The 26067-nt window shown below is 39.1% G+C and overlaps 1 protein-coding gene across 1 annotated transcript in view; it reads left to right on the top strand.

The window, feature by feature from the left end:
* The window catches only part of LOC309499923 (uncharacterized protein), a 389370-nt gene that overhangs the window by 332241 nt on the left and 31062 nt on the right, over window positions 1-26067 (top strand). Inside the window, exons 24-25 of the mRNA XM_082171466.1 lie at window positions 5857-6030; window positions 12347-12508. Coding sequence (XP_082027592.1) covers window positions 5857-6030; window positions 12347-12508 — 336 coding nt within the window. The remainder of the gene's footprint in view (window positions 1-5856; window positions 6031-12346; window positions 12509-26067) is intronic.

The raw sequence follows: 26067 nt of genomic DNA, 5'->3' as shown, positions 1-26067 counted from the left end.
CGACCCGGCGCATCCGGTCCACACGAGCCAGGCCCAGACCCGCCCGCGGAACCGACCGCACGAGCGGTGCGCCGCTACTACAGCGCCTCTGATCGACATGAGCAGGTCCCGCAGACCAGGCGCACCGTGGCGACGACCAAGCACGCCGCGCCAGCAACCAGGTAAGCTGCGCCGATGGTAGCCATATTAGCTGCGGTGGAAGGCGGATTAGCTGTGGTGGAAGGCGAATTAGCTGTGGTGGTAGCCAGGTGAGCCGCGCCGGTGGTAGCCAGATGAGTTGCGGCAATGGTATCCAGGTTAGCTGCGGTGGTAGCCAGATGAGCTGCGGCGGTGGTCTACAAGTTAGCGGCGATGGTAGGCTGGAGAGCTGCGGCGATGGTAGGTCGGAGAGCTGCGCCGGTGGTATCCAGGTTAGCTGCTGCGGTAACCCGGTAAACTGCGCCGATGGTGGCCAGAATTGCTGCGGAAGCTGCCTGGGTTGAGTTGATTGAGTGATAACAAAGCTGTTTACAACCATAGGCGGTGGACCAGGATTTGTTTCTACATCACCAGCTAGTAGCAAAATAGCTGTGAAGTATACAAATCCCATGGAAGGGCTGAGTGTGTTGGTCTGCTGGTGTTTTGTTGAAGGGGGCCTTGCACGGCCATTGTCCAGGAATCTTGAGAACAGTAAATGTTGACTATATTTGGCTGTGTGGTAGACTTGATCACTATTTTCACTTTTAATACTACAAAGACGTGACACACATAACAATAAATACACGCTTGTAACAACGGTTAAATATAGAGCAATTTGTGGAAGAGACGGAGGTCTTTTTGATGGTTTTCGAAATGTTTGATACATCCACGCAGGACCTGACTGACTGCGTGAATGTGTTCCGGCGGCCATGTTGAACTTCAGATTCCAATCATATTGGTCATGCATATGTATATTGCAGCACAAGGTGAAGTCATTTACGATGATTTGAGACAAATATAATGTAAATTTAATATAAAACTATGTAAATGGCGCTCTGTGTCGCGGCAGGATTTTGAACAAGGTCCTGATCCATTGCTGGGCACCACGGACAGACGCCGAATGGCACCGCTGGTGTGTGTACACTCATAGAGAATTTTAAAGACGTGGCGCTGCGCTTCTCGTCCGGTGTGCGACCCCCTTTAAGGTGCTGTTTTCTTTGAAGCCGAAGAACTCCATGCTGGCGAGCTTACTTTTTTCGGGTGTTGACAGAGTGTTTCACTCTAGCTGCTCGGGCGTGTTCGAGCGCTGCGTCGTCGTCTTATTTGATAGGTGTCCGCGGGTGCAATGATGCCACCTGAGAGGTCAGCCAGGTACTAGTGCTGGAGTATTTACGTGTCATGTTATCATAAGAGTCCTATTCATTTTAAACATTGTGGTAATCGCCAATACCGGTATATTGTCACACTCTAAATGAACACAATGTCGATATTTCATGCTTTGAATATCACGATTATCGTCAACACCGGTATATTGCGACACCCCTAGCCTGAAAGTAATTGGGGTTTCTTCAGAAGACGTATGTTACACAGTGGTTGCAGCAGAGATGAAACAGGATCTAAGTGCAGCAGCTTTATCAAAACAATCTCAAACTCACAAAATAATCTCCAGAACAAGAACAGAAAAACCAACTCAAGGCAATGTAGAACTGACAAAGAACAGAGAGAAACACAAGGCTCAAATAGACAGAAAACAGGGAAAGAAATGAGACTAATCAATGAGACAAAGCTGAACTGAAACTCAAATCAAATCAGAAACCATAGAAACAAACAGGCAGGGGGCGGAGAAAGACAGAACAGAACTAATTAACAGTTTAACCAAACCCAGACAAGAACAGAAATCAAAACAAACTGACAATGTCTTTTATTGTTGATCTTCCCAGTATTATTATTTGCTTCTTTTTAATTATATATTTTTTTATTTTTTGACTAAGGTAATAGACATCTTAATATTATGAATAAACTGCACGTTCGGGCCAGACTGGTGGGAGAGGCGCTGTAATAATGTAAAAAATTTGAAAAATAAGGTATTTTTTTTTATCAATTAAATATGAAAGCATATTCTAGTACACCCCAAAAACAAAATCAAGACTTCGTAAAAGGGAATAATAGGACCCTTTTTAAAGTAAATATAGCTATATCGTGATTTATATTGTTATTGTGAATTAAAATTACTCATATCATGATACATCACCCACCCCTAGCTTCCCACATACCTGTATATTGGTTAGAACTGTTAGATTTTGGTGTATTTGGCCGAGCAGTGGTTTGGGTGGCTCGCCAATGTATTCGATTTCTCCAATACATAAAATAAGTAAGCTTGACCAGAGTTCTTGTGGGGAGAATAATTTACTGAAGGTTTAGCAGTCCTTCAGCTGTGATGTTAGCATGTTGCCCTTCAACAATCTTAACCCAAAGTTCTGTCTGTGTGACTGAACTTTATACATGAAGACAAAAGGGCTACAAACAAAGGGAAACTGTTAGCACCTCCCACAGGAGATTGATCTACACTGCAGTCTACCCTGAGCAATGTTGTTTCACACCCATCAGCAGTGGCGGAACTAGAGTTTTATACATGGGGTGGCCAGGGGGTGGCCACTGCTACTTTCGGGGGTACACAGTACACACACACACAGTGGAAAAGCTTGTGGAAGGAATTGGGTCACTCTGTTTGTGTCTATAAGTGTTGAACATCCAAAATATTTGCAGAAAACAAAGTTGAAGCACCAAGGAGATAAGATACTGCATGTGTTTTTTAACTTTTTTTTTATTAGATATAGCAGGCATCAAGCAGACATGTCCTTGAAAAATGTAAACAATTTTATTGCCCATCAATATAAAATCTTATCCTAGGAAGATTTAATACAACATAATTCTTTCTTTATAATAATTTATAATAATTCTTTCTAAATATAATTGTCTTTGTGAACTATCCTTTTAATCTGGCAAAATCATCTCAACTTAAATTTCTGAATTGGGAATGTGATTGACTGCCTGTGTCTGGTAGATGCTCTGACCTGTTGCTGGTTCTGAAGTCTGACCACACTGACTCTGACTAGCCAGTGGTGATGCAAGGGCTGGGGTCTGTTTGCACCTGATCTGCCTGTTAGTCCAGTCATTTTAAGCCAAAATGGGGGTCAACCTTGAACAAATTGCAACAGAAGCAAACTCAACTGATTTTGTATCCTCAATATGTCCTGAGTAAGGAAAAAAAAGTCCAGAAGAATCCCATTAGGGGAAAGTTTCGAAAAAGACCCAAATATAAAAGACCCGAAAAGGCCTATTCATACGCCTATTTATTCTTCTTCTCACGTGACTGGGGTAAAAATTTTAACCTTTAGATATCACCATGAAAATTGATTACTTGCATCAAGACAAACAAAAAATGTGTTCCAAGTTTTTTGAAATTGTTTGTTAACATGGACAAACGGTGCATAATCTAATTATGTATGTGCTAATTTGCATAAATACCACCACAAGATCTAAACATTGGGTATAGCCAGGTGAAAATGTCTTGTTGAATCTTGACACATAACAGTAAAATACTTAATGTTAAGGTCTGAATGGAACCCGTTTAGGCTACCCATGAGCATTAATACATAGAGGCAGGGAGAAGTACTTTAGAAACCAGCCTTTATTAATTATTAAGAGATTGGGTTTGGGGCTGGGTCCGTGCGACTGTTTCTGGGGGACGAGTCTGAAAGAAGAACAGGAGACAAGGGTAAGGAGAATGCAGAAGACAAAAGGCAGGTAAAATAAAAAGTGAATCCCCAGAAACAGTTTTCGAAACTTTCCCCTAATCGGATTCTTCGGGACTTTTTTTCCTTACTCAGGACATAATGAGGATACAAAATTATTTGAGTTTGCTTTTGTTGCAATTTGTTCAACCTTTTTTCATAAAATGACTGGACTATGTTTGTGCTTATTTAAAAAGAACTCTGATATCTCTCCCTTTCTTTTCATGTTTAATTGACCCTGTTCAAAAATATGACAAATTTAAAATATGATTCCAATCATATTCATATTCTAATCATCATCCAATTACCACCATTTTTATCTTAACTCTTTCTCGCCAGTATAAAAAAAAAAGGTGTTTTTGGTAATTTTCACAATTTCATGGCACCCCAGAATATTTTGTTGTATGAATATCTGAACATACCAAAAGAAAGAACAGACCCTGTGCTTTTAAACAAAAAAAATAAAATAATGTTTTATTCTAGCTTCGTGCGTCTTTTTTTATCAACACTTGAATGTTGGCAAGTTTCATAAAAAGCAACATGAGCAAAAAGCTGAGAAAATCGCATTTTTATCAAAGACTACATCTAGATCAGATTCATAATGGTGATCAAAACACAGTAGATCGAGTCCATCAACACCCTACACCCATAAAGCTTCATAGTCCTATAGTGATTGCATTATGATATCGCTTGTTTCTGCTCTTCTTTGCCTGCGTTTTGATCTCCTATCCTCACATTAGCTAGAACATTTGTATACTGTAACGTACACACGGCAAGGTACTGTATATGCGTGTATTAGGCCTAATGTAGGCTATTCGGAGCAAACCACCCTGATGCTAAACCTTAAAAACTTACTTCAAATATTATGTTTTCTTATTTGGTGAAGTTCGGTATCTTGCAACCATCTCTCGTCCTCTGCTCGTCCGTTTGAAAACTGCGAACGTAATATATATATTTTTTTTAAATCAGCATCAGCAACTGCCAGTAGCAAATAACATTTTGGGGTGGCACCCGGGGTGGCCAATCGCATGTCAGGGGTGTCCAGTGACCACCCCGGACCCCCCTCTGGCTCCGCCACTGCCCATCAGTTTCTATGGGCCATATGTCTGTATGGGCCATTTGGTTCACACCTTTACAGACACTGTTTTCAGTTGATTAATTCTAAGTCACAATGTAGATGAATCTGATGACTGAAAATACAAAATCTTTCAGAACATATAATAATATACTTAAAAAAAAAAAAAAAAATGTATACCTTTTGCAGTGTTGTATTAATAGTCCTGTATAAGGGGTGCTGCCGGACTCTCAGTATCCCCATATCCTGCATCCCTGCCGCTGTCACAAATTCTAGAAAAAATATCTATAACACAATTTGAAATATATATTTTTTTTTTAATGAAGACATTTCTTTAAAGCAACACTAAGGAACATTTTTTACCTTAAAATAATGTTTCCAAAATCGTATCAGTGATTCATCAAGTCGTAACAGGGTGAAAGGCACTTCTGGATTCGCTTTGCAGCCCTATATCTGCTATAACCACACCATGCAAGTTTGCCAAACCAGATCGCATTTCTGTAGTTCGAATGAGACATAAGAAAACTACAAATTTGACTTGCTTTACGTCAAGCGTTACAATAGTCATTATTTAGTTTTCCTTCGTTTCTGGTGTCGCAATACATCATATTTTCATGAAATCATGCAACATACTCTATCTTGTCAGTGGACATCGTTCATTCCAAAGCCGGTGCTAGATAAACAGCGAGTGTGCGTGCGACAGTAGGCTGCGGGCGGCGAAATTATTTACGACAGCGGTAATGGACAATTCCGCTTCCAACCTATAGGGCGACCGAAGAGGAAAAGTTCCCTAGAGTCGCTTTAAAAAAAAAATATATATATCCATTCAGCAAAAAAGATATATATATATAATGGTTTTTTTTTTTTTTTTTGGACATATTGACTATGGACTATGTTAACATAATTTGTAAGAATTAGTTTTACTGAGTAATTTATGGGTTTGTTTTCACAAGCAAAATACTATATTGTTGCAGTTATATGTTGATTTCATTTTCAACCAAATTAATACTATTATCTCTCCTTTTTCAGATTAACAGCCTGTAATCTCACTGATCAGCACTGTGAAATTGTGGCGTCAGCTCTACAATCACAAAACTCCCCCCTGAGTGAGCTGGACCTGAGTTACAATGACCTGCAGGATTCGGGGGTGAAGCTGCTCTGTAAGGGACTAAAGAGTCCAAACTGTCAACTCATCATATTGAGGTTTGACTTACACATTTATTCATTCAATATATTAATATTCAAGAACAGTTCCCTCTCTAGAATTTTTTAGAAGAAAAATGAACTATTCCACTTTGACAATCCAAGTGTCCCACTTTAACAGTATTGCCTGAATGTAAATGGGGTTCCCTTTCAGTCGTTCACGTTCAACGTAGTCGACATTCGACTGAATAGGATCACGCCAGGGAGCCAGTCATCTTCGAGTACTATTGAAAACGAGGGTGTTCCCTTGCCGCTGCTCCCGCTGGGCTTTCGCAGCAGCCTCCAAGCCAGGCCCCAGCATGGAGCCGGCCGCAGTAAGGATGCCCAGCCCGCTCTGTGCACTGCCAAGCCAGGTGGCAAGCAACAGCGAAAGCATTCCTGAGCGGGCTGCTCAGGGATGGAGGAGGATGCTCTTGGAGTTGGTAACCGATTCACTCCCTCCCCCCAGGAGTCTTCATTTGTGTGTGTGTCTGTTCCACCGCTGGCTTTCAAAAAAGAAAAGCAGGCGGTACCCACACTTCAAAGAAAGAGCAAATTCCTATGTTCCTGGGTCCCAAGAGAGCAAGTCTGGCGGTGTGCGACCCTGTAAAGCCTTGCAACCCTTAGCCCCCTCTTGTTCGCCAGCACGGCAGCCGGGTGCGGTTTGAGGACCCGGTCATCCGCCTTCTCACACATCCCTGGCCGTCTCATGGAGACAGGTAAGTGTTGTGCACCACACTCAGACCCTACTTCGGGCCCCCTTCGGGCCTTCCGAGCCGGGTCCCTGTCCTCCACCTCGCTGCCCCACTTCGGGTACGTCTGTGGTCCCCTGGCCCCTGCCCCGGTTCGTGGAAGCCAAAAATGCTTCCCAACCGGTCCAGATGGACCCCAAACTATACCATCAGATACGGCTTGCGATTCCTTTTTCCTCGGCTTCCGCCCAAGCTCAGTGATATTCATCACACCTAGGTGTTGAGCAGATATGCTCCTAAAATTAGTGATATTTATCACACCTAGGTGTTGAGCAAAGATGCTCCTAAAAGTTAGTGACTTTAGTCACACCTAAGTGTTGAGCAGTGCTCCTGACTTGTGTGCGCACATCGCAATCTACTGGTGAAGGATGCGATGCAGCCGCTCCCTCCAGCCGATACGAAGCCGGCTTCTATAAGCCCGTACTTCATTGTACCCTAGAGAGGTGGGTCACAACCATCTTGGTCCTGTGTTAATTGAGACGGGCCCTTTTTCGAAAGCCTCCATTCAGTTTGTTACACAGAGATGCATTTCCAAATGCTCCGTCCCCAAGATTGGTCTGCAGCGTTCGACCTCAGAGACATGTACTTCAGGTCTCTTATCTTTCCGCACCACAGGCCATCCTTTGTTCATGCGTTTGAAAGGTGTGAAGTGTCAGTACAAAGTCCTACCCTTCAAGTGCTCATAGCCAGTTGGGTGCTCAGGTCAACTGGGAAAGAGTAAACTCGTCCACGGGCTAAGGATCTCTTTTCTAGTTTGGAGAGGGATTTTGTCCACTGCATCTCTGAAAAAGAGTGTGTGGATGGTTAGTGCTGTATAGAAGTGAGAAAGGGTCCCACTGAAACTCTTCAGAGGCTCCTGGGGCATATGGTAGACGCAGCCGCTCGGCTTCCTCCATATGAAGACCGCTTCAGCACTGACCTCACGGCCGAGTCCCGAGGTGGCCGTGGCAAAGCGGCATGCTCCGTGTGAAACCCTCAGTCCGTAACAGACCTTTTGTTTCTCCGGTGCAACGGTCCCTAGAACGAGTGTCCATCAATACCAGCTGAGGGGCCATATACAAAGGGCATGCAGTAACGGAGGTCTGGGCGGCCCTCCGACTGCATTGGCATCCATTGCCTCAAGTTGCTTGCAGTTCATCTCGCTTTGAGACACCGCTACTCATAGCGAAATTTGTACTGGTCTGAAAAGACAACATTGTGACCGTTGCGCTACGCTTCCCTCGCTTGTCACAACTCGCCTGCCACCTCCTCCTCGGAGTCAGAAGCTTCTGAGGTCGCTTCATTCCACTTATTACTTCCGGCCTGCTCAATCGTGCCGCTGACGAGCCCCACAACAGCCTTTGGCCCAGGGAGAGTGGAGTCTCCGTCCCCAGGCGCTCCAGCTTTTTGGGACACCCTCTGGGCCGCATCTGTTGCCCCTCCGGACTCGTCCCTCCGTCAGTGGTTTTTTCTCCGGTCTGAGTGGACATCCCTTGACACAGAAAAAACTCTGGCCACAGTTGGCCACAGCTGGCCCTGGGGCCCCCGCAGAAATGCGTTCCCCAGTGATTCTTCTTGCACACAACTGTGCTAAAGTCAGGTAAGAGATGGAGCAGGTCTTGCTAGTTGCCCCTTATAGGCCCAACCGGACCTCTCCTCTCGACAGCCATTCTCACTTATTCCTCTGAGTACGTTCTCAGGGATGGGGCATGATGTCACCCCCATTTAGACCTTGGAGAGTTCCAGGTCTGGTTTTAAAAAGAACGGGACGCGGAGGTTCTGGTTACTAGCGCAATAATTTTTATGCCGTAGAGACCATCACTTCTGTGAGAACACCCTCTCAAATGAGGCATGCTCCCCCTTAAAAGTGGAACCTATTTGTTGAATTGAGTCTTCTTTCCGTGAGGAGATCTCGAAGGTGTTTGATCACTTCAGTGCTTCTTTCCTGCTAATGGGTTGGATTGAGGGCTGTCTCCTCCACCTCAAAATGTTGTTGCCTCTGTATTGACGCACATCATGATACAATAGATACAAATCCTTGGGAAAGCACAACTTGATCGTCAGTTTCCTGACCGGCAGGTTCCTGAGGGGAGCAAGGAGACTAAATCCTCTTATTTGCCAAACCCTGTTGAGTTCCTCCATACCCTTCGGCAACAGACGTGGCGGAACATCCGAGGCCAGGCCTATTACTTGTATGCACTGGTGGAACCTGTGTTTGGCTGGGTCCATATGTTGTGATCCCTACGGCAATCCTATATGTGTATTCTTCCACGGTACGGCTCCCTGCAGCGAGTCTGTGTCTTCCCTCTCTGCCGTCACTCTCCGGTTGAGTCTCCCCCCTGTCAAGTGGGTTGACCCCCTGGCTGGGTGGGGTTAGGGTTACCTCCCTTCGGGCAGCATGTGGCTTCCGCAGCGTCCCTTCCTTCCATTGATAGGGTATGCTTTCCCAGTGGTCCTGTGGAACAGCAGTGACTTCCCTGCAGGGTTCCCACGGGTCCTCGAAATCCTTGAAATTTTTTTAATCTGAAAAAAAGATAAATTCAAGGCCTTGGAATTTTTTCAAAATGAACTTACATCAATAAAGGTCCTTGAAAGTGCTTGAATTTATCAAGTTTTCTCAAAAAACAAACAAACATATTATTCCATCTGGTTTGCTAATGTTTTATTTCGCCAACACTTCGTGGCCTATGCATGCTAGCTTCAGGGCCGTTTTTCGATAGAAGTTTTAAATGACCAACAGAAATAACCAGTTTGATCAAAGACAGTGGAAACTATAAGCTCAATTTAACAACACAAGCACCCTATTAAATATATTGCCATTATTATTGTATAAATATATTTGTATAACATTACCTCGAATGTGTTCGAATATTTCCCCAGTATCAGCACTGGGACTTTTCACTGTTTGTATCACTGCGCTTGTCTGTGTTTGTGCAACTTGCATAATTAAGCCAGAAGGTGGTGACAATAAGCATAAACATTCTGCATTTCCATTTTGTAGTGTGGATCATTCATTGCGACATTTAAACTGATTCTCATGTTTAAAAATATCTGATAAAATACTTCATGCTACTGCCCACTGACAGGCTTTTAAAGCTACTGTTGTCCAATTTTTTGTCCTTCAAAACACCTTAAAATGCACATGTTGAGATCAGGAAAATCTAAATTTTCTCGGGGGGCATGCCACCGAACCCCCCTAGCAAGATAATTTTTGGGACATCAGTGTTTATTAACTCCTACGTAGGGCCTTGACTAGCTTACTGATTTACTTTAGTTACGTGCATTTACGCGTTACGTTCAGTGTTTCCCGCGTGAGGTACTTTGTGTTGTACGTTGCCATGACGTTCACGCGCGCATGAAACTACTAGGATGGTACCTCAAAATTTCACAAACACACCGTGAAACATTGCAAAAATAGTCTGAAACCGCTGAAATGTGATGGCTGGAGAATGCCAAGTTTCAAGATATTTGGCTCACCAAAAAAGATTACAAAGAATGGCTTGTAGGGTTGCCAGCCGTCCCGTCGAATACGGAATTGTCCCATATTTGAAGGTAAATGATGCGTCCCGTATCAAATCAATATGGGACACGATTTGTCCTGTATTTTACATAGACCCACACATTCATTTGCGGGTGATTGCATGTTAGCCTCTTTGTTTCCATAGCGATGGAGTCTAGAGAACATGCGCCGTAAAAATGTAAAAAAATAAATAAACCCATGTCGAGCTCACGTCTTCTCCAGATATAATATTCCATACATTGTCAGAGCTTGGTAGACGGGTAACTATTATATTTGTAGACGTTATTAGACAGATTAATTCATAGATTATAAATTAATGTTATTTATTAATTTATCGTTTATAAATATTAATCATGATCCTATCTGTCATACACAATTTATGGCATTTACATTTTTATTTAAAATGAATAAATAAATATGTGAAAAATAATTACATAATGCAGTCATAATTCAAGTAGTATATAAATTAAAATTGGAAAAAATGATCCCATCCCTGCAGAATTTACAAAAACATGATTACTGTCTCAGAATGACTGCTTAAGGCACGCCAACATATACTGAAGAGTTATGTTGAAATAAATACAATAATCAAATGTAAAATAATAATGTGTTCTATTGCAAGTTCACATACTTGATCTCATGTTTTCTCATGGTTTATTGTTGAGCTGTCAAGTTGTCATGTTGAAATGATCAGTTCCATTTTTATTTTATTTTATATTTGATTTGATTATTATCAGTTTTTTTTTATAGAATCTACCGAATATTCTTCAGTTTTATGCAAAACAGAAATACAACAAATAGAATATCAGATCTGTCATATGGCCAAAAATAAATGCAAAAAAAATATTTTTTGCATAGTTGTTTGACACATGAAAACTGTTGCAATGTATCTTACAAAGTAACACGATGTAACCTTGCTTTCACTTGAAATGTATCCCCACATTAAGTCCTTGAATTTGAGGGAATTGGACCTGGAAAGTCCTTGAAAGATCCTTGAATTTGAAGTTAACCAAGGTGTGGGAACCCTGTCCCTGTCCCTCTCCCTTGCCTAGGCCCTGTCCCATCTCTGCCTCAGGTTGCGGGGGGATCAGGAGGCTTTTGTCTAGGCACTGGAAGGTGGCAGCACTAGTGGCGTTTTCATGGGGATCCCATTCAGTCGAACGTTGACTACATCGAACGTGAACAACTGAAAAGGAACGTCTCGGTTGCGTATGCAACCCTCGTCCCTTGAAGGAGGGAACGGAGACGTAGTCCCTTTGCCACTATTGCTGGACCACCGCTGACTCCAAGTAACGCTTGGCTCCTCAGCGAAAAAGCAGTTAGTTTGTGCATCCACATCCGTATTTATACCCGTGCCACGTGTGATGCAAATCACGCACGCCAATTCCATTGGCTCGGTTTCAATAGTACTCGAAGATTACTGGCTCCCTGGCGTGATCCCATTCAGTTGAACGTCGACTATGTCTCTATTCCCTCCTTCAGTGAACGAGGGTTGCATACGCAACCGAGACTTTTCTTCAGAAGACATCTTTTAATGTTCTTCTTCCCAGTATTATTTTTTTTTTCTTTTTAATTATTATGTTTTACATTTTTTGACTAAGAGACATCTTAATATTAGCAATAATTGGCGCATTCGGGCCAGACTAGGGGGAGAGGTGCTGTAATAATGTAAAATATGTGAAAAATGTGCAATTAATTATGAAAGCATATTCTAGTACACCCCAAAAACAAAATCAAGACTTTGTAAAAGGGCATAATAGGATCCTTTTAAAGTAAAAAAAATATACTGTGATATATATCGTTATTGTGAAATAAAATTACTCATATTATGATATAAGATTTTGGTCATATCGCTCACCCCTAGCTGCCCACATACCTGCATATTGGTTAGAACATAAAATAATTTATTGATTTGTTTTTGAAACTTTTTGCAGTGTTGTATTTATAGTCCTGTATAAGGTGTGCTGCAGGACCCTCAGTATCCCCATATCCTGCATCCCTGCCGCTGTATCACAAATCTAGAAAAAATGTCTAGAACATTTGTAAAAATGAAGCACAATAACAAGAACATTTACTGTTGTTATAGATTATCTGGCTGTATGGTGACAGAGGAAGGTTGTGCTGCTCTGGCATCAGCTCTGAGTTCAAACCCTTCACACCTGAGAGAGCTGGACCTGAGCTACAATCACCCAGGAGAATCAGGACCGAAGCTGCTCTCTGATACACTCAAACATCTGGACAAACTCAAGTATGTTGATCATGAAAATGAATTCATCATTTACTCAACCTGGTGTTGTTCTAATGCTATTAGCCCTTCTTTCTTTTTCGGACCTGTTTAATTACTGTTCGCGCTCATCCACACATTGGAAGAGAATCAGCATCAAGCTTTTAAAAAAGAAGCAAAAGTATCAGAGAGCGGTCCGATGCTACACGTGTCGTATATTTCAAGTGATCTGGGGGTATACGATAGGGTTTGGTAAAAATCTATCAGTGTATATATATATTTTTTATATTATGTTTTTTTTTTTTTATTTAAGGTCAACATATAGAAGTACAAATCACTTCCTCCAGTTTTATACATATTTTTTGTATAATGTCATACATATATTTCTAGGCCAGTGGGCATAGGCAACGTGGTGATCATGCAAACAATAAAAGAATCAAACATTTAAACTGTTATCCTTTACATTTGATTGATGATTAAGAAAGGGTTCCCAGGTGGCCTCGAAGCCAGCAATGTTACTTGCAAGGTTGTGTCTAAGTGTCTCTAAATGCAAAGTGGTAGACAGTTCAGACAGCCAAGATTTAAAAAGTGGTTTTGATGTCTTTTTCCATAAACAGAGGATGATTTTTTTAGCTACCACCATTCCATATTGGACGCCTTTTTGAATTTGATGGGCGAAGCCATGGAGAGAACTAGACCAGCTTTGGTCATATGAATATGCCTCAGAGTAGAATCTGATCATTTCGCTCCAAAACTCTAAATTTTCAATAAAGCTTCGGGCATGACCAGAAGAGATGTCCCAGAGAGCCCTCAACAGATTCACGTTTGTTACAATTAGAGGAGATGGAGGGGTAGAATAATGAAGTCTATGAACTACTTTATATTGAATTAGTTCGTGCTTTGAGTTAATAGAACATGTGTTTATCAGACCTGCAAACTTGTCGCTTTTCGGCGACAATCGCCGTTTTCTTGGTCAATTGGGTCATTTACGTGAATCGCGTAGAACCGTAGAGTTTTTTTTGGGGGGGGGGGGGGGGGGGGGGTATTGCTACTCACAGTAACTGCCGTGCAGGCTAGAATTGCGAAACATTATTGGATAATTCTTATAATTGACATTTCTCTGGGCCAATCAGAATCTTAGCACTTTTTCTCTTGGCCAATTGGAATCTTAGCACTTGCGTCAGAATCTTGAGGCACACCATGTCAACTGAGCTCGGCTAGCCATTGGATGAGACGCCTGGCTACCGTGCGAGTCTAATGGAAACTCACGCATGAATTTTCCTGCATTGAACTTGTTTTAGCGCCCGCCAAAGTGAATTTTTGTCCCGCCAAAGTCTTATTTGATCGGTGAGTAATGTAGATGAACGGCTGCGTTTGTGACAGGGCGCATGTTTAACTGAAAGAACGACCAGAGAGAGAGAGAGAGCCGGTCGCGCGCGCGCACTCTCTGTGTAAACGACTTCACCGTCTCCAAACTAGGCGATGTGTTGCTCTCTCTCCCTCGCACATATTAATCAAAATAAATCGACACGGTGGTAAAAGGTCGGAAGACCAAAGTTTCATGTGGAGCATTCTGAGATTTTTTTTTTTTCCTGAATTACTGCTGGGTGTTAATTGTGCTAAATAAGTTGCCTTATCTTCTCTGAAAAGCGTTCCGGACATTCAGCTGACATAGAACAACACTTTAAAGGTGAACTAAGTAACTTTTTTTACCTTAACTGAACAGCTTCGGAGTCATTGGAATGGTTATATTACTTATTTCGGGTTGAATGGTGGTCGTTTCGCACCCCCCTGGTGCCCGTGAGCGGAAAATACGCACTTGCAACTAGAGGTCGACCGATTCATCGGTTTTGCCGATTAATCGGCGCCGATAGTTGATTGGTGGAACTATCGTTATCGGCAAAAATACATACCGATAGTTTTTCCTGGTTGCGTCCGTTGCTGGAGCGGCTGAGAAGCGCGCGCTGTCATTCATAACACAGTAAGAGAGAGCTGAGAAGGGTCTGCTGGCATCATGCAGTACAAGAGCGGCCTCTAGAGGTGTAATAAAAACTATCGCTGATGCCTCGTGTTGTTTATTTCGACACGTGATGCTGCGTGCTGCACTGAGAGCACACGCTGCGTGGAGAGCGCTGACATCAGATGCGCGTTTAAAGCACCGACAGTCATTTCAATGCTCTGGCATTGTAGATATTTAAGCAGGACTGTTTGGATATGAAATGATAACACTTACAATAAAATTCCATATGTAACATTAACTAAGGTTAATAACTTCTGTATAAGGATTGTTCATTATTTGTTAATTAACATGTACTAATACATTTTTAAATTAAGGTTTTTATTTGTTAACCATAGTTAATGCACTATCAAACTAACATGAATGATCAAGGTGCAATTGTATTGCTCAAATATAATACCGATCAAATTTTGTTACTTTTTTATTCATTAAGTTGGCTTAATGAAAATAACAGTTTAATAGTTACATTTTGAATGTAACTGGTTTTATTTGTTATTTAGAGTATTACTTTTTGTTTCACTTTGAATGAATGTCTTTTATTGACTTCAATATTTATTCATATTATATATTTATTTCATTTAGCATGTTTTCATGGTTCAATACAGTTTTATTATTTTTATAATAAAGTTCAGCACTGTTTTACTTGGAGTGTTATGTTTGTTTTTATCCAGTATCAATTTTAAAAACTATCGGTTGATTAATCGGTTATCGGCAAGTATGGCCCAACCTAGCTATCGTTATCGGTAAAATCCACTATCGGTCGACCTCTACTTGCAACTTTGAGCCGGCGGGCCGCCGGCCGCTGCGTCAGGAAGTCTCGCGTGATATCAGGTCTCGCGATGTAAACAATTGCTTTACGGCCAAAAGAAATCTGCTAAAATGCTGTCATTATTGCGCTCCCTCACGCTGTCCGAACCCGAATGAAGAAGACGTTTTAAAGAACGTCCCATCTGCTTTGATTTCGTTGATCTATAGCCTCTGGTGTCTGAGAATCACCAACGAGTTTTTACGACAGTGTTGTCAAATATCTATTCCGAAGCTGTGGGGGGAGCTCTAGAGAGAAACCTGCGGGAAAAAAGCGAGAATACAGCGAAGAAATCCCGAAGCTACTGAGTGCTGCTTTAATTAAACGAAAAAAACTATCCAGTGATGAAATGTTTTCTGTGTTGACACAAATCTTGGATGTCCATGTCCGAACTGCTGGGATAATCACACAATGCGCACGACGCGTCCAATTCACGAACTAATGACTCATTTGAACCGATTCATTTTAATGAATGGTTAAAACAACTGATCTTTCCAGCAGTGAACTCAGGACAGGAGACGTCTGAATCGGTGTATAACTAATCAGTAACACTTTACAATAAGGTTCTATTTATTACATAAATTATATAAAAAGTACAGTTTGCTAACTCAAGATTAAACTTTAAAACAAAAATAAAACCACTTGTTTTTTTTGAAAAGCATATGACTACATTTTTCCACACAGTGCTATCAAGAATCGATAAGAGAATCGTTTTAACTCGTTTTTTTAGAGTTAAAAGATTAAAACATTTAGCTAACATGAGGTCTTATTGTGTCACTCAGTCTTTTTACATCAGTGCAAAACTAGGGTATGCAGATTAAGACCACTATTCATCAGCATGCATTGATTAATCCCATGGCATGTAGCAAAAAAAAAAAAGTTAGTCTGCATTCACGCATAGCATGATTCACGCAAGGTGATTTACTAAAGTTTGCGCTCATCCATGGACTGGTGTTCGCACCATTATTTACTGCTGAAAACAACGTCTTAAACCAGACGTTAATTTGCACTGCTCTCGGTAGATTGCGTTGGTCATTATGGAAATGATCTGTCTGTGTTCTTTCATTTGCATGTCGTCAGTAGATCACGCGCAGAACTTTCCATTCCCATCGGCGCTGTTTCGAAACTGCGCTCTCACGCTAATTTGCTGTTTAGTAAATCTGCCCCATAGGCTACAGCAATCAGCTTCACTGAACGGCCGAACATGCTCTTTTACACAGACATTTAAAGTAGGGCTGGGCGATATATCGCACGATATTGTTATGCGCATCTCGTCAGTAAAGCCGGTTCCTTGATTAGTAGTAAATCACCATCACCTGCTTTCAGATGGAGCGGCATTTACTACAAAGAGCCGTAGTTAACTGATAAAGCTGAGCCATATCGCATCAATATCGCGGACGTATCGCCTGCGATAATTAATGCGATATGGCTCAGCTTGTCAGTTAACTACGGCTCTTTGTACACAGCAAAAACTCCAGTGTTAATTGAACTTTCCTGGGAGTGTATATGAGTCCACACTCAAGAGTGTAAAGTGTTAAAATATGTGATTAATTTAGTGATGATTGAGCATTATTGAAGACACCTGATGTTAACAAGCAGAATCACTGAAGGAGAAAATCTCAAATTGTAAGTCACCATTATGGTGATCAGTGTTTGCTTTAGTTGGGCTCTTGCCCCTTATATGATTACTTTAGATTATGTTTGGCTGCTGTATCTGAGTTATAACTGCCAGTTGAACAAAGAGAAAAAGTGATCTGATGGTGTTGGTTATATTATGACATTCATCATTTGAACTTGATCACTGAACTCATTAAGATCCTTATTTCTGACTTAGATTTATGTTGTTGGTTACAGCATAACTGTGATTCTGCATAAATATCCAGAATTTTAAATATAATACAAATGATTTCTTAAAAAGTTGTTTTGAAAAAAACAAACAAATCTTTTATTTAGGCACACACAGACGTCAATATTCAGTCTATGCATCTCAACAATGGTGACGAGCAGAATATTCAATTAGACAATTCAGATCATAATTTATTCATACCGCAATGCATGATGGGAGCCATTAATGAGTTGTGATTGGTGGCAGCCACTGCAACATGCTTTATTATTGTCACCATTGTTGAGATTCACAGGCTGATTATTGATGTCTGTGTTTCTAAATAAATTCATTTGAAAGATTTTTGATCAGAACAATGTTAATTAAATATTTTTAATTATAAGAAACATACTGAAAATCATATGCTGTAGAATCACAAAGCTGCTGCTAACAAGTTAAACCAAACTATCTCAATAAGTTTCATTTTTCAGTTCAAGCATGATTGTCAAAACATAACCAACACTATCAGATCACACTTTACTTTGTTCATTTGACTGTTATAAATCAATAACAGCAGACAAACAAAATTTAAAGTATACATATAAGGGCCAAGAGCCCAACTAAAGCAAACACCCATCACCATAACAGTGACTTACAATTTGTGATTTTCTCCTTCAGTGATTCTGCTTGTTAACATCAGGTGTCTTCAATAATGCTCAATCATCACTAAATTAATCACTTAATTATCTCATTAACTTTAACCCTTTCGCACGTACGATCACACCGGTGTGATCAGTCTAAGCTGGTCCCTGGAGCGTACGATCACACCGGTGTGATTAGAACGGTCAGTGCATGACGTGATCAACTGCTAAATTCAAATGTGCTTTCGCTCGTTGGCTGGCGCTGAGCCATAAATCACAACTGTCACAAATGACAGCTGTCATAAATCACAACTTTTCAGTGTTTTCAACCACATAATGTTTATTTTAGGTTCCAGACATATAAGTACTAAAAAAAAACAATACATTAGAGTTTGTAAAATACACACTGATGTCAAAGGAAGAGGCAATAATAATCCTTTCCATTATAATTAGTTTTATTCATATCAGATACACATTGTGTAAGTAACTTTAAAGTTTACTCTATTCTTCTCCCAGTTCACCAGCCACTTACTTGTATGTATTTCGGGAGAAGTGGATGAATTCACGTGTTGTAAATCCAACAGATCCGATTCTCTGAACTGCGTCTGTGGCACAAACTAAGATGGCGGCGCCCATCGCGAATACAGCTGAACTAACGCGATCGTTATAAATGTGTTTAACCCTCTGAGGTCGAGAAACGCGCCGACGCGTTTTGCTGGATTTTTTTCACATAGCAGCAACATAAACTTAAATTACTCCGTCATTTATGGTTATACAGAAAAAAGAAATATAAAAAAATAATCTGTGATATTTCTACTTTTGTATGTGTCCACTTACAATCAAATCAAAACATTGTGCTTTTGTAAAATAAAGAAAATAAACAGGGTGTGCGTTCTGCCTCTCCGTCGCGGTGAACTTTTTTTTCTTGAGCACGTCTATAAACTGAAACAAAACTCAGCGAAAACTTCTCACACATTTATGAGCCATATACCTTTATACACATTTAAGTGTGTACTTTTAAATGATCGGATTCAAACTGAAAACAAATATTCTCTGTTTAAGTAATTTGTATAAAACCAACAGGATGTCCAGTATCTCAAACGCTTGCTAATTACTTTTTAATTCGACACGCCCACTCGCGCAAAAGTGATTCACATGCAAATCTCCACATGGGACGCGAACGCCCTCGTTACCTCAAACACAAAACACCAAAACACTTCACAAGTCTCTGCTTTTCGTCGAGTTTGGAAGACACGTCTGAGCTTACATTGGATTTACCCCCAGAAGAAGAAGAACGCGATTTGAAGACAAGAAAGATGTAAGGTAAGAAATTCTTACTTATTAGTTTATGGTATTGTTGCATAAACTTCACATTGCAGTTGAACTGTTGCTAGATATATGGTGAATATTATACCATTTAGACCCGTGTTTACTGTTAAATACTGTTTGTGGATATCTGCTCAAACATAGATATGTATAACCATAATTTTTAATATTTTGGAGCGCGATGGCGTTTGAATGTATCATATTTTGGAGGGCGCTGTGGGTTTTAATGTATCATATTTTGGAGCGCGATTGCGTTTGAAAGGAAAAATGCACCAAACATTAGGCTTTATGTTTTTACTATTATCTCATTTCATATCATCATAACGAATGGAAACATTTGAAGTAACATATGATAATCAATATATTTGTCTCTAGCGTAGTTGTTCTTGAAATCTTTTGGAAGATTAAATTTATTGTTATTATTATTTTATGCAGCACTGCGTAGCCTATGCCTACAAGGCACAACAAACCTGGTGTTCATTATATATTGTTGGAAACGTGTGTGTGTGTGTGTGTGTATTCTGTGAATTTTAAAAAGAAATTTTAACCAGAAAAATCTAAAATCTATTCCCAAAATCGTGCAGCCCTATAGTTTCTCTTGATATCAGTATCTTCACAGTTTTTTTCTTTTTTTCTTTCTTTCAGGGACCAGATGCAACTGAGTCCTGCTGACTTCAACATTCACATGAGTCTCTGTACATGAACATGGTAAAGTGAAAATCAAACACCTTGGAAATTAAAGGTATGTACAATGTTTTTAGGAATGGCACAAAGGTCTCTGTCTTTGGATCATTGTTTTCAATGTGCTCTTTTGTCATTTGTATTTTTGGATTGTGTTGTGTTGTAAATAAATCCAAACAATCTAAAAGCCATTCTTTTTTTAAATCTCCTCATTCTTTGTGCAAGGTTGCTCTGAATGACAGGGCCTGATCGCTCCTAATAGGGCCGTTAGGGGAGTGTCTTTGTCTTTCTCAGGTGTTAAAGCCTTACATATTAATGAGATGATCACGCCTCTTCGCATATGGCTTTGTCACACAAAACACGTCTTAGAAATTTTAAATCAATATATTGTCTTATCTGAATGAGCAGTCAGGGTGATTTTCACATAGTTTTGGAGCAAATATTCTAGGCTATGTCATACAATTTTCAAAAGTCTTGTGAAGAAATAATCAGTATGGGTTTCATGGCCTTATTTCAGTGAGAATTTTTTTTTTGTATTTTCACAAACCACGCATAAATGTCATTATCTCAAAACTACAAACTTTTACATACATGCTGCTGATATATTATTGTAGCAGAGTTTGTGCTGAATACAGTGTAATTAGACTTTAGCCATGAAAATGTCACTAGTAACAGAAAAAAACACAAATGTCAGAGCATGTCAGAACACCTCCAGGGCCCAGAAAACAGCTCAGACCTCAGAGGGTTAAACAACAAAACACTTCCACTTGCATATATTTGACAACCGGAATATCAGATATTTCATGCCATATCTAACAAATTTGTGAATATTTTGAATAAAAAAGGAAAAATGACATAAAAGCTGATCATCATTCATTCAGCTCTGTTGTTGCTGCGGTGTGTCACGTGACAAGCAATGACGCGTCACCACGGAAACCATAAAGTGACACATTCTAAATAACGGTCGCCTTGAAAAAAAACTCACGCTGGGGGGGTCAACCAGAATATTTTAAACTTACGTGTGAAAGGGTTAACACTCTTGAGTGTTAATTTAACAATCATTTTTTAACACTTCACACTCTTGAGTGTAGACTCATATACACTTCCAGGAGTGTTAATTTAACACCGTTCCATCTGAAAGCAGGTGAAGGCGATTTACTTCTAATCAAGGAACCGGCTTTACTGACGAGATGCGCATAACAATATCGTGCGATATATCGCCCAGCCCTAATTTAAAGGATGGAAGGTTGAATTTTTTATTTTTTAAATTACATTTATATTGTCTTGCTGTATATGTGTCGTTTTCTGCAAATATTCTGTCTAAAAGTGACCAAAAAAGCCATTTTAAAGCAGTTAAAAAACCTTGGATGGGGATCCCCTTACAGAACAAACATATATGGGAATATACTGCAACATATAATGCGATGTATTACATAATACATTTCCATATATGGGAAACTAGTGCTTATATTTTTTAATATACTGCAATATATGCATTGGCCATGAATGGCTATATATTAATACATATAAAGATAGACATAGACATACATACATAGAAATGAAGACAAAAATAGCATTAAAAGTAATACTCACAAAGGTTTATCCTTTATTGTGTACACATATCGCACATACATGTTCCCATATAAATGTGAATGTGTGTTCACACACACATACTGTGTATATATATACACAAACAAACACATTCATGGAATGAGTTGCAACATATTTCTAGTTCCCAGCATGCTTTGCTTCTGACTGTTAAATGAGAGCAAATGTTAAAATTAATTGTTATTTGATGTGTTTTACTCAATATTAATATAGGGGGAGATTTGATAGTGTTTAATCCTCTATTATTTTGGAATTTCAAAGGTTTTCTGGTATGTGTGAGTTACTATAATGCTGAAGAGTAGAGCCTGTGGTTCGGCTGACGATTGCCCAAACACCATTAAAACTATATTTACTATATTTAAAAGTAATGTCTGTGCGCTCTTCAGCACAGTGATAGTCTCCTGGCTAAATACTTTAGTACATGCAGGTGTGCTTGTGCTTTTGTTAACTAGCTTGAAAATATGAAATGTTTATAATGTAAGTAATTATAAAATATAAGAAATATAGTACATTATATATTATTTTTCTATATACAGTATGTGTTTATATGCATGAGTAAACATATCTGCAATATATTACACATACAGTACCATATCTGATCACATATGCATCTATATATTATGAAGTGTATTACTGAATATAAAATTACATTAGTAAATATATAGATATATTAGTAAATATATTGTCATTTTTTTCAATATATGAAAAGCGGCTATTCCTTATGTATCATTCAATATATTGTAATATATTAACACAATATATTATTATGTATATTTTCAAATATACTGTTATATCATTTATTGATAATTAATATATTGGGAAATATATTTTCATTTCGTAAGGGTCTGACTGCTAAAATTGTGTGTGCCCTCCACCAGCCGCCACTGAAGGAAACAGAGAATAAAACTCACTGCTCTTTACTAAAGAAAATAACTTTTGTAGCTTTAATAAGGATTCATCTATATTTAATTTATAAGTTATGCAGTGCAGACTGTTTTGATAACTTTATTAAATTTAGTATATTTCCGACCTGTGAGACACAGGTACTGGTAAATATGGCCACAGGTAAATATGACATTTATTATGGGTTTATGTGAGGATTGTGGTAAATTCACTTAAATTAAAAGTTGTTAAATTTTTTTGAAGTGTATAAATGTTGAGAAAATTATAGCTTTCAAAACACTAATGTTGAATGGATATAATTAATGTTTAAAAGTGGGGGAGACATCATCGAGACACAAGTTGCTGTATTAGTATCAGTGATCCTGATTCATTCATAAAAAGATGCCATAAAACAAGTATTTATGTTGCTTCTACATTAATTTGGAGATTAACTGTGAAATTATTACATTATAAAAAATATTAAAAACGTATAAAAAGTCAGTGTTTTTAATTGCGATTAATCACAGAAAAATGTGTGATTAGTGTAGTTAATTTTTAATTGTTTGACAGCACAAATTATATATTATATTATAAAGAATGGTACAGTAAACACAGCACTGTAAAATAAAATGTTTTCTCAGGTAACCTAACCTGAAATGTGCTTCATTTAGTCCTGAATGAACTGCTTGTTTTCAAGATAGAGCTGTAGCGATAACCTCAATATTGTAGTGCCGTGATACTGACAACCGCAGAGGAATGAATGTTTCCTTTTGTCATAAGTATATATATCCTTCTTGTTCTGAACTTAGTTCATGTGTATTGAATGTTAAATAAGTTAATAATGATAACAAGACTGTGTTTATCATGGAGATTTGTATACAGAGGCATTTAACAGACAGTGAATGAGAGAGATCGACTGAACGTGTGTGATTACCTGCGTCTGTCTTTGAGGTCAAGTCATATATATTCGTGAAAAGGTTGCCGTGTCTAAGGAAAGCGAAATCTTTGTTGTATAATCCTCTTAATGTTTAAGGGTATTTACCATGAATGGCGGCAGCGCTGGTCAGTGCCATTGGTCTCTATTAAGTGAAGCATCAGCTTCAGCGTTACCCATGAGACGCGTTGCTGGTCAGCTGAGCCTTGAAAAGTGAAGCTCAAAGTTAAAATAATAAGCACCTTGTTTCATAATTAGCACCTTGTTTCATTACGTCTACCTATTAATGAATAAGCATTTTTGAATGTGATCGTTGAACAAACGGTTTAATGACTCTCTCAAAGTCAATCTCTTGCCGCCACCCAGTGGTGTAACACTGTAACTGTGCTCTGAGTGACAGCCTGTCTATGCGCAGAGACGAAGACGATGATACTGGTGAAATATCAGCAGAAAGCCTCTTGTCCAGTCAGATTAGAGGATCGGAACTGTTATACATATACAAATAGCCGAACGAGCTTATTGTCAGGTTTATGTTCTGTTACGGGGACCTTTATTTTGACATTCGTTTTGACTCGTTATTTTGAGATTGTCTTTAGAGGTGGGCGATACTCCAAATTTCGGTATCGATCCGATACCAAGTAAATACAGGGTCAGTATCGCCGATATCGATACCGATACCAATACTTTTTCGTTTTAAAAGCATGCACTTGAACTTATGCACTTTCCTGTGCTAGAGCAGTGTGTCATGATTTATGAGGTGAATGCATCATTAATATGCTAAATCTGAATACGTTTTCATGACTATTAAATATTTTGTGATTTGTGCTCTCAACTCGCCTGTAATTATTAGTCAGTGACTTTTACAAAACTACCCTAATTATAGTAAAAGTACTATTGTACACTAGCCTACTGTTTAAAAGTTTGTGGTCTGTAAGATTTTTTATTCTCTTCTGCATTTATTTGATCAAAAATACAGTAAAAACTGTAATATTACAATTTAGCATAGGCTATCTGTTTTCTATGTCATACTAAACTGTAATTTATTCAAGTGATCAAAGCTGAATTTTCGCCATCATTACTCCAGTCATGATGATAATTCATTTTAATATGCTGATTTACAGCTCAGGAAACATTTCTTATTATTATCAATGTTGAAAACAGTTTCATATTTTTTGTGGAAACCATGATGCAGAATTGTTTGATGAACAAAGTTGAAAGAACAGCATTTATGAAGTAGTTTTTTTTTAACAGTGAAAAACCCTTGACTGTCACTTTTGATCAATTGAATGCATTGATCCTTGTTGAATAAAAATATTAATTTCATTAAAAAAATCTTACTGACGTCAACATTTTGAACCGTTATATACACTTTTGCTTTGTTTATTAAAAAAAAAATACCCGATTGTTTCTCTGTCATCTAAGCAAGGCTTTGTTTCCCAAACGCACCGGTCCTGTGAGCTCAGCGAAGCACCAGCATCGAACGCTCTGTGATTGATTGGTCTCGTCTTGTATCCAGATGACTAGGAGAAAAAGTTCTAGCCTACACAATTATCCGCTAACATTTGCTTATTTTTCCACTTAGAAGCTTATTTTACGCACTGAATTGCGTGCTAAATTAATAAAAATTACTGGTAAAAAAACACACACATTTGGATCGATATTTTTATGTGAGGATCGATCCTTTTCGATACCACGTCAGTATCGATATATCGATACTCAAGGATCGATCTGCCCACCTCTAATTGTCTTCTGTTTACTTCACTTCCTGTTTAAATGCCGTTTAGTTTCGGTTACATTGGTTACTGAATATGTCGCCTATATTTCATTTATATAGTAACAAATAAATAAATAAGTGGTGATAATAGTGCATATCATGCCACTCAAAATTACAGTATGGGAAATGCCTTCACCGCGACAGCCCTATTTCAGAAATATGATTTAAAGGGTTAGTTCACCCAAAAATGAAAATTCTGCCATTAATTACTCACCCTTGTGTCGTTACAAACCCGTAAGACTTTATTCATCTTCTGAACACAAATGAACATCTTTTTGATGAAATCTGAGAGCTTTCTGTCCCTCCATAGACAGTCTGTGCAACTGACACTTCAACGCTTCAAAACGTTCATAAAGTAACAAAGTTAAAAAATTGAGCGGTTTAGTTCACATTTTCTGAAGAGACTCGATCGCTTTATATGATGAACAGATTTAATTTTTCCTATATTCACATATAAACATTCATCAACTCACATCAGTTGTGTGTAAACGGAAGCTCAAGTATGTTTGCTTGATGCGTGTGAGAACCAGTGAGGTTCAGTCTTGTGTTACGCAGCACACTTTAACTTCTGCAAGAGCTTACATCATTACATCATTACATCAAGGGTCAAATCAAATAGAAATGCCACTATATAGTGAAACTTGACTGGACTGAAGTAGAGTTTCTCGATGGGTTCTCTGTGTTTATGAACCTGTGTGTGTTTGTGCTCTGATGTCTCCTGAATTTGCAGAGCGTCATGCTTTCATTCGCTAGTCTCTCTCTCAGATTACACACTCATTCTCTCCTTTTTAGCACACACATTTTCCTCTTCTCTCTTTGCCACGTCCTTTTTTTAAGCTGCATCTGTCCATTCCCACTCTCACGATACACAGCTAAACATTCTCGACATTAAGGAAATGACTTCTCTTTTCATATATAAACTATTATTAAAATATTCAAAATGGGATTATTTATCATGCTCCTAGGAGGAGTTTAAAAAAGATTTTTTGGTCTTCAGAATATTTTTTTTTTTTTTATCATTCCAAAGTAATGACCCAATATGCAAATCACCTTATTATAATAGATCCTCATCCTTCTGAGTTTTACAATTTAT

Source organism: Leuciscus leuciscus (genome assembly GCF_965113295.1).
Source record: "Leuciscus leuciscus genome assembly, chromosome: 1".
Classification (NCBI taxonomy): domain Eukaryota; kingdom Metazoa; phylum Chordata; class Actinopteri; order Cypriniformes; family Leuciscidae; genus Leuciscus; species Leuciscus leuciscus.
This window is presented reverse-complemented; position numbering and strand designations above follow the sequence as displayed.